The following is a 9,557-nucleotide window of genomic DNA, read 5'->3' on the forward strand; positions in this document are numbered from 1 at the left end:
AAAAAACACCACCGCTGCGTAGTCCCTGCAGACAGGAGGAGCAGGAGGAGGAGCAGGAGGAGCAGGAGGAGGAGGAGCAGGAGGAGGAGCAGGAGGAGGAGGCATGGAGGTGGGATGGAGAGGTAGCAGGATTAGCACAGTATCTCCCATGATCCTCCTCATCCCCTCCCAATTCTGTTCAATCCAGTAAAGCATTCAAAATGAAAACTAAATTAATTAAAGTGTATTTAATTTAGACATTAGCGAACAATGATAATAATAATAAGAACGTGTACAGGTAAGCTGTGTCTGTTCACCTGGCCAGCCGGTCTGGCAGTAGAAAATGATGCTGTATGTTCTCCACCAGGGGGCCCTTCAGCTCCTCCACCACTTTAAACACCCGCCTGAAGTTATCAAACTAGAGGGGGGGGGCAAGAGGGGGGCAGGGACATGGGGAATAAGGGACTTACACACCTCAGCAGGGTGGACACAATCCTGCACCTGTCATTATCACCATACCCCTCCACAATGAGCTCAGACACTCTGAGCTGGAGGTAAATGATGAGCCCAGTCGCGTCGTTAGCCCCTCCCACCTGCCTCCTGCAGCTCTTCAGAGTCACCCCCGTCCTGGCGCTGATGTCATCCAGGTCCTTCTTGGTTCCTTTGGACAGTTTCTTCCCCAGTAAGTCCCGTGCCAATGCGCTATCAAATGCATAATACCTACAAAGAACAGAGAACAGAAGAGGAGAGAGACAGAGAGAGAGAGATGCAGGGAAACAGAGGAAAAGATGAGAGAGAGAGAGAGGGGAGGGAGAGAGGCAGACAAACTATGGTCTCATTCCGATCGATAATTTTTACTCCTTGCTTCCTTTCCTTGTGTCCTTTTTTCACTTCCCCCCAACAGAGGACACAAGGAAAGGACACAAGGAAAAGATATACGAGGATGGAGGAATCAAGGAAACATGTATTGGGCAAATTGAACTTGCAAATAGAAATTACAGACATGGCAGATGGGGAGAGGTGAATCCACAGGTCGATCATTTATACGTCACGTGTTCCGAAAATAATACTTCAGCAAAGAATGAACGCATGCGTCCTGGCTGAAGCCTCCTCTGGGAGCCTCCTGGCTCCACGCTCCTCCAAGGAGCGCTTCACACGCAGGAATGTCCTCAGAGATGGATTTCGGGGTCGGGCGAGGGTCGAGGGTGGAGGAGACGAGGACGGATGAAATAAGCGACTGGAGCGAGCCTGAGACAGACAAACTGAGCCCTCTGCGCGGCCTACCTCTCGATGAGCACGGCCCTCTGCGCGGCCTACCTCTCGATGAGCACGGCCCTCTGCGCGGCCTACCTCTCGATGAGCACGGCCCTCTGCGCGGCCTACCTCTCGATGAGCACGGCCCTCTGCGCGGCCTACCTCTCGATGAGCACGGCCCTCTGCGCGGCCTACCTCTCGATGAGCACGGCCCTCTGAGCGGCCTACCTCTCGATGAGCACGGCCCTCTGAGCGGCCTACCTCTCGATGAGCACGGCCCTCTGCGCGGCCTACCTCTCGATGAGCACGGCCCTCTGCGCGGCCTACCTCTCGATGAGCGCGGCCCTCTGCGCGGCCTACCTCTCGATGAGCACGGCCCTCTGCGCGGCCTACCTCTCGATGAGCACGGCCCTCTGCGCGGCCTACCTCTCGATGAGCACGGCCCTCTGCGCGGCCTACCTCTCGATGAGCGCGGCCCTCTGCGCGGCCTACCTCTCGATGAGCACGGCCCTCTGCGCGGCCTACCTCTCGATGAGCGCGGCCCTCTGCGCGGCCTACCTCTCGATGAGCACGGCCCTCTGCGCGGCCTACCTCTCGATGAGCACGGCCCTCTGCGCGGCCTACCTCTCGATGAGCACGGCCCTCTGCGCGGCCTACCTCTCGATGAGCACGGCCCTCTGAGCGGCCTACCTCTCGATGAGCACGGCCCTCTGAGCGGCCTACCTCTCGATGAGCACGGCCCTCTGCGCGGCCTACCTCTCGATGAGCACGGCCCTCTGCGCGGCCTACCTCTCGATGAGCGCGGCCCTCTGCGCGGCCTACCTCTCGATGAGCACGGCCCTCTGCGCGGCCTACCTCTCGATGAGCACGGCCCTCTGCGCGGCCTACCTCTCGATGAGCACGGCCCTCTGCGCGGCCTACCTCTCGATGAGCGCGGCCCTCTGCGCGGCCTACCTCTCGATGAGCACGGCCCTCTGCGCGGCCTACCTCTCGATGAGCGCGGCCCTCTGCGCGGCCTACCTCTCGATGAGCGCGGCCCTCTGCGCGGCCTACCTCTCGATGAGCACGGCCCTCTGCGCGGCCTACCTCTCGATGAGCGCGGCCCTCTGCGCGGCCTACCTCTCGATGAGCACGGCCCTCTGCGCGGCCTACCTCTCGATGAGCACGGCCCTCTGAGCGGCCTACCTCTCGATGAGCACGGCCTGGCGGTGGGCGGGGATCTGGAACAGCAGCTGATTGGCCAGCTTGGTGGGGCAGTGGAGGAGCCGCTCGCACATCTGAAAGGTCCTGTACTGGTCCGTGGTGTCGCTAAGCAACACCTCTGGACTGGGGTCCCACTGCCGCAGCACCCCGGCCTCTGCCCTCGCCTGCACTGCATCACTCACTGGGGGGGGGGGGGGGGGCATAATTAATCAATTAACCACCTGATCACATGGTTCACTCAGCACACCTGGTTACACCAAATGCTATATCCACACAAATACTAATTTGCTTGTCATAAACCAAACATTTTTGTATTTGAGAAGTGTTCAGCACAACGTACAACATTCAAAAAATGTATAGTCACATATCTTCCTTGTCTGATATAATTTATAGTAATCTTTGTACCTGCAATTACATTCAGTTGTTTGTATTTGGTATTCTGTTATACTGTCCTGTACAATTTATACTGCATCTGTTTTGTATATTTCCTTGCTCTTGTAATTTAAGAAAAACCTGGGTAGCCGTCCAGCCATAGTTCGTAGACCTCGTCGTCCAGTAGAGTCGTATTCCCCACGAACACGTCCAGTTCCATCGACATCTACATCAACAAAAAGGTATATGACAATTTGTGGTTATTTTCTTATTATATTAAATTTAGCCTATTATCCTATTATAAAATAGCCTATCAAAGTATATAATAAGGAAAGTCACTTCACTGCTGTTACAAGTCATTCACGAATTTTCTCATTACGGTGAATTTTCTGCCGTCAAGGTGTTTGCGGAAAAAAGCTACAGTATCCATGAGTTCTTACTCCGCACGAGACCGTTCAGACGAAAAGGACCGCATCAGATTAGCCCGTTTCTAAATTTAGCAAGCGGGCCAATCTACAATCGCCTCAGGGTTGACTGCACTGTAAAAGGACTCTATCTCCTATAGTAACAGCTAGCTGTCAGAAAATCTGAGAGCAATCCAAAAAAGCACCAATATAGCAGGCTTATTATTGCACATGGTTCACTAACTCACTGGATAGTTGGCTACATTACTTACTATCACTGGGAATGCTGAGCAAGGCACCAAAAGTTAGATATACCGCTCTGTGATTTTTTTCCCTTCAGGACAAAACGTTAAACTTACCTTTATAAATCAACTGATACTCCTCTCGCGAGTTCACCTGCAATCAATCAGGGGCACACCATAATATCTAGCTATGCCGCTTGCTAGCTAGCGAACTATAACTTGGTCAATATTAATGAAAAGCATCAGTAGAATACAGTTATTGCGCAGTTAAATTAAAAAAAACTAAGCTATTGTGCCAGCCGACTGGCCCCGTGTGAATGACGGCCTATCGAATTGTGTACTTAAATCAGTCCACTTAATTTCAAACGGAACATTGTCCTATCGCTACATTGCTCTGCTTATTTCCAGCCCTAAATCCCCGTTCTGCGTTTGGGGGAGGGGTTGTCAGCATGGTTAGCAGACTTCATTTTCTCTGGCCAAGCTCCCGAATACGCTTCGCAGCGCACTACTGCCCCCTGCTGTATTGGGTGTGGAATTGGCAATGAACAAGAATTATTATGCAGAATTATTGTTCAGTAATATTTTCATTTAATTTACGTTAATAAATGGGCTGCTGTACGACAGCAATTTTGCTGCAATTTAATAAGAAGAATAGGAAGATGGAGAAGAAGAAAAAGCATCATCTTCATCAGTAGCAGCAGCAGTAGCATCTTCAGCACCATCATCATTATTATCGTCATCATCAACCTCGTCATCATCATCATATTAATAAGGTTATTGTGGCGTTATCACGTCTTCACATTGAGTGTGTGTGCGTGCGCGTGTGTGATGTTCCTACACTGAAAGATCACGTGGTGATTATGGGTTAATACCGTAAAAAAATCCCATTTTTAAAAAGCGTTTGTTTCAGTCACAGCATAATTAATAATTCATTACTAAGCTCTTCTGAGCATAATATGCTTTTATTACGTCGAGCAATATAGATTCTTACCATTGAGGTAACCCACGCGGAGAGAGGGAGGGAGGGAGGGAACAGAAGAGAGGGAGGGAGACAGAGGGAGGGAGACACCACTGATGGTGTCATAAATACGGGCGATTCCCGCTATCCTTGCGGAAATAGAAAATATTTATATAATTACATAACCTATGGATTATTTACTGGGGCCTGGTTTTACATTGTAAAAAGATGATAGTCGGGATTCGCGGAACATCGTTGTTTTCTTTGTTCAGTCTGCATCGGTAAAAGAGAGGGCTGGCACCGATATTGATTTCAACTGTCATCGATATCTAAGGTTCTTTATTTAATTCAAACAAGAAACAAGGGCTGTCCCGGTCTGGGTGATTTTGATCTGAACTAATTTTCTATGAATTTACGTAGGCCTATGGTTTTGCATTATCCAAATATTTAGAAGGATTTTGCCATAGAACCGAAAACGGTGACGGATTGAGAGGCATCGTTGGACCGAGATTATCTAGGCGAATGGGAAGACTGATCGCTGTTGTTTTTCATATGCCAAGGAACGGACATTGAAAGAAAAACACCCGGAGCGATGCCTGCATCTGCTACAGAAAAAAGGAAAAGCTTTATTTTTTGCTTATGCTAGTTACAGTTCGCGTGTGTTCCCGTGCCAGTGGCCACATTTTCCACGCCAGCATAGGAAACGAGCACGAGGACCGACCGCGCGCGCGGATTTACAGCATTCGTAATTCCGAGAAATGTGTAGATTATCGAGATTTATTTTACTTGAATCCATTTCGCGTTCGTGTTACCGAGCCAGAGTGCTTTGAGAAGAAGAAGGAAAAATGCACGCACACGTGTAGCCTACATATGCGCGCACAGTATCAGCGTCCGCGAAGCTTCTACGTTCCCCGCGTTTCATCTTCCCCGGAGGGAGGACAGAAAAAAGAGAGGTCGTTTGCTGTCCGAGAGTCCACTCAACTGTAAAACTGCTGAGAGAGCGAGAGAGTCTGGAGCACAAGGAACAATCTTTAGGCCTGCATTACTAAGAGCCTTTATGCGCTGCACGAGACGGATCATCTGCTTATTGAAGGCGAATGGTTTTACTGCACTTCTAGTTCGAGCACAGCCTGGGCGATTGGCCCAAAACTGTGACTGGGGGTGTTGAACACTATATAAACCACAGCATTAAATAACGGTTGGTTATTATCGCGATAATTAAAACCAAAATGGGCAGCGACTGTGAGATTTACAAGCGAGAGCTGTCGAAAATGTCCGACAAGGACTTGCTGGCCTTTTCCAAAGAGGAGCTGGTGGCCCGACTTCACAAGGAAGAGTCCGACAAAATGTCAGCTCTGATACAGCGCGGACGACTTATGAAAGAGGTCAACAAACAACTACAGGGACATCTGCTCGAAATCCGGGAACTGAAAGCCGTAAACCAGCAACTTCAGGAGGAAAACCAAGAGCTACGCGACTTGTGCTGCTTCCTGGACGACGACAGGCTCAAGGTAAAGGTGCTGTCTCGCGAGTGGCAGCATTTCGGCCGCCACGCGGCCAAAGTGATGCGCGAGGACCTGGGCGGCTATCTGAAGAAGCTGACCGAGCTGGAGCGTCTGCAGAGCGCGCTGGCGAAGGACAACATGGATCTGAAAGAGATGTGCTTGGTCCTGGAGGAGGAGTGCGCCAGCAGGAGCGACTGCAGTCCCGGCGGGTCCGCGGAACTGCGGAGCCTCATGGGCATGGTGGTCCGTGACCTGGGCGACGGCAGCTCCAGCACCGGAAGCGTGGGTAGCCCGGACCAGCTCCACCTCGCGTGCTCACCTGACGACTGAACCTGAGGCTGGAAACCGGCGCACCTGTCCTCCGCGTGGAAGAGAGGACGCGGGAACGAGAGACGTTTGACACCAACACACACAGAAAAAATGTGAAGAACAAACCCCTTTTATAGACGACGAAGCACGATGTTCATTTTGAATGGCATGTTTACTATTGTATTGGCTACACTTGGACTTGCTATAAATGTGAACTAAAGAAACAGACATTTCAATAGTCTGAGAAAAAACGACAACACACATGGTTATTGTATTGGGCGCTCAACTGACATTTAGGAAGCTAGTGGATATAATAAGTTTTTATAAGGTCTTTCATAATTTTCTGTGATACAGCTTTTAGTCGATGAGGTTTAATTATGAGGGGATGGGTTGATCTCTTAGGAACTCAAATTTAACTAAGATACCACACTGTTGCACTGCACTGTTCTGGACTTGCACGGACTCACTGTAATTTTGCAAGGGATTCCCAGATGCGCATGGCGAATGCGCGCATTGTGAGCTGTGTGGGATTTGGTACGGGACCTGGCCGTGGTGCTGAAAAGTTGACCGTGTCGGAGGAAAAACGTTCCTGTGTTCACGGTGGCGGTCTCGTCACATGGTACCAGTGGAATCCCAGCGACACGGCGCGCGGAGCTCAGGCTTAATTCTCAGGCGTCGATGAAAAAAAAAAATTATACACGTGCCTGTATTGCTTTGATGACACGGGCGGCTATCTATTCTTTTGTATTTGACAGAACGACAGATCCTCTGTGCCCTGAGTATTTTAGGAAGTTTCCCGCCGTCCTTCTGTCAGTCAATCGCATTTCCCAGGACATTACCTTCGTGCACGACCCCCGAAGTCAGTAAAGCAACTGTCATGTCTCGCGCGAATAACGACATTTAACGAACAGCGGCTTTAACGTTTCTACGGGCATTAAATTCTGAATGAGCCTCAGGTTCCCACAACATACCCAGAGAAACTGTGTTAGAGAACTTTCTGCGGAAGGCGTTTTGTAATTTCTTTATTGTTTACATTATTGTTGGATGGGCCATGGCTGTCACGTGGATCTGAAGCAGGCACGATAATAATGAAGCACACTGTCCTTTGACTACAGAACACCTCAAACTCAAGCGCATTTTTCTTTCCTATAGTGTAATAAATTGGTGGGGTCTGAGGGGGGGCGTGCATACTCCACAGATGTCAACATGAATCGGACAAAGAGCCATGTTATTCATTTGGAGCCTTTGAAGTCTTTTAATAAATTGCGGCCCCAACGAAACTGATAGCAGCCATGTTTGCATGACACCAGTTTTTTAAAGCAATCTCTGTATTTATGCTATTTATAATGTTTGCAAAAACAACGTCATTTTCCGACAAGTTCAATAAAACGGACCTCTCTACTTTTCGGTGTTGCTGTGCAATTGTTTGCCGCTAGGGGGACCCACACCAGTACCGAGGGTGATTCCAGCCTTTTAAGGGCCTTCTGGCAGTGAGTTAACGAACTTTGCTCTGTGGGGTTTTCCAGAGCAGCCGAATTCAGTTGGTTTTATCCCCCTTATGGGTGGGATTGCGAGTGGGAGGGAATTGAATGTACTAATTTACAGTGTTTTCGGTTGGCAGAACGTTACATTTATAAAGGAAGGTTCGTTTCCAGGGGTTTGTTCTGGTGTGCTTTCCTTTGTTGGCATCTAATGGGTTAAAGTTTTCCAGACAAATTTACAACTGGTCTGGTGCACACGACCCAGTCAGAAGAGTGAGGGAATTTTAACAGAGAGAGAAGGAAGTTTGTTCAGTAATTGCCTGTAGGTGTGTCAGTGTGAGTGCGTATGTGTGTGTTTGTACATGTGGTGCCTGTGTGTGCGCATATGTGTGAGTGTTTGTGCATGAGTATGTGTGTTTGTACGTGTGTATGTGCATGTGTGCTTGTGTGTATGTGTGTATCTAAGCAAGTATGTCAGGATAAGCAAGCTGTCCCCCATTTAAAGGCCCAGAGCTCACTGGACTAACCACTAGTCCACACTGCTACTGAAAGGCCTCCATCAGATCCAAACACACGTGTGCTCTCTTACAGGGGAGAGGGGGCCTCAGACACACATTTAAATGTGCCCAAAAGGGGCCTGAAACACATTAATCTGCCACCCCTCCCTCCCCCCCCTCCCCCCCCCCCCCCCCCCCCCCCCCCCCCCCCCCCCCCCCCCGGAGCGCAATACACAGACCACAAGCACAGTTTCACTGCCTTTATTGTTCCTTAAGCTGATACAGTGCTCAGTGTACACTCACACACGTGCAATTCTGAGACCAGCAAACGTACAAGAAAATAAACAAATTCATCTGATCTATAAATATATATTTTACTGTTTTCCGTTTGTTCTCGAGGGTCCCGCCTTCGTTTCATTTCTCGGTAAAGTCGTGCACTCTCAGAAATCTACTGACCGTTTGTTTGCATATACATTTTATACCATTATACCATACACCATCAGCAATCAACGGCTTGTGCATAGCTAGCACACAAGCATAGTCAACATACAATTCAACAGTCGTGTTTCTCTTTAATCTACATTTTATAGGTTCTATTTGATCACCTAAGAAACAAAGGCACAGTATATTAATACATTTCTGTCGGCACTTTACGTCCATACTCGGGTTTTACGCACGCGGCTTTTCCATGCACAGCTTCTACATTCCGCGCATGTGCGGGTCCATCGGGTCATTTGTCGTCATAATCAGCCTTCTTTTCGATTCCCCGCTTGCAGGGAATCACAAGCAATAACATAGACATGTCCTTTATTTATACAAACGAATGGATACTATTGGTTCCTATTGAATAAGTAGCATTCACATACTCGACAGGGGGCGGATGGGTTTGTCAGAAACAGGAATCTGACTCACCTCTGTATCTGTCATTCTTAATGAAATATCCCTTTGCAGTTGGTTAGGGTTCATTCCTAGAGCAGCAGAACACAGCAGCTTAATGTTTAAGATCCCTTGAACAGCACTGACCGTACGCCAGCGAGTAACGTTTATTACAAATGTAGTGCCAATTTTTATTCAAAGAAAAGTTTAGAAAGAAAATGGAAGGGAATAAAAATAATTTATGAAACCTCTTCTTAGGTTTCATAAATATGGAATGAATTTATCTAGATGTAATTTCGGTAGCAAGCAGAAGGGGGATCTCCGCCAAATCTATAACTTGGAAGGAGTTGTTTAATATATGTGAGCCCATTACTACCGTGACTGATTGCGATGCTTCCACCTGTGCGCGTGTTAACCGGAGTTAACCCAGAGCCACGCCCCCGGAATGGCCCATGATGTCATTATGCGACTGTGATG

At 48.9% G+C, this 9,557-nt stretch overlaps 2 protein-coding genes across 2 annotated transcripts; one reads left to right on the forward strand and one right to left on the reverse strand.

Annotated features, from left to right (window-relative positions):
* Nucleotides 1-6: 6 nt before the first annotated feature.
* LOC118234960 (acidic fibroblast growth factor intracellular-binding protein B-like) lies at nt 7-3,922 on the reverse strand (the record flags this gene model as incomplete). Its single annotated transcript, XM_035431853.1, has 6 exons — nt 3,572-3,922; nt 2,950-3,034; nt 2,419-2,617; nt 573-699; nt 297-397; nt 7-25 (listed from the first exon to the last, which is right to left on the reverse strand). Coding segments are annotated over exons 2-6 (531 nt in total), but the record flags the coding sequence as incomplete, so codon positions are not given.
* A 578-nt stretch (nt 3,923-4,500) lies between these two features.
* On the forward strand, nt 4,501-7,630 carry LOC118235354 (coiled-coil domain-containing protein 85B-like). The gene has a single exon (XM_035432581.1). The coding sequence runs from the start codon at nt 5,642-5,644 to the stop codon at nt 6,245-6,247; it is 606 nt and encodes a 201-aa protein (XP_035288472.1). The 5' UTR covers nt 4,501-5,641; the 3' UTR covers nt 6,248-7,630.
* The last annotated feature ends 1,927 nt before the right edge of the window (nt 7,631-9,557 follow it).

Source organism: Anguilla anguilla, chromosome 9 (genome assembly GCF_013347855.1).
Source record: "Anguilla anguilla isolate fAngAng1 chromosome 9, fAngAng1.pri, whole genome shotgun sequence".
NCBI classification, from domain to species: domain Eukaryota; kingdom Metazoa; phylum Chordata; class Actinopteri; order Anguilliformes; family Anguillidae; genus Anguilla; species Anguilla anguilla.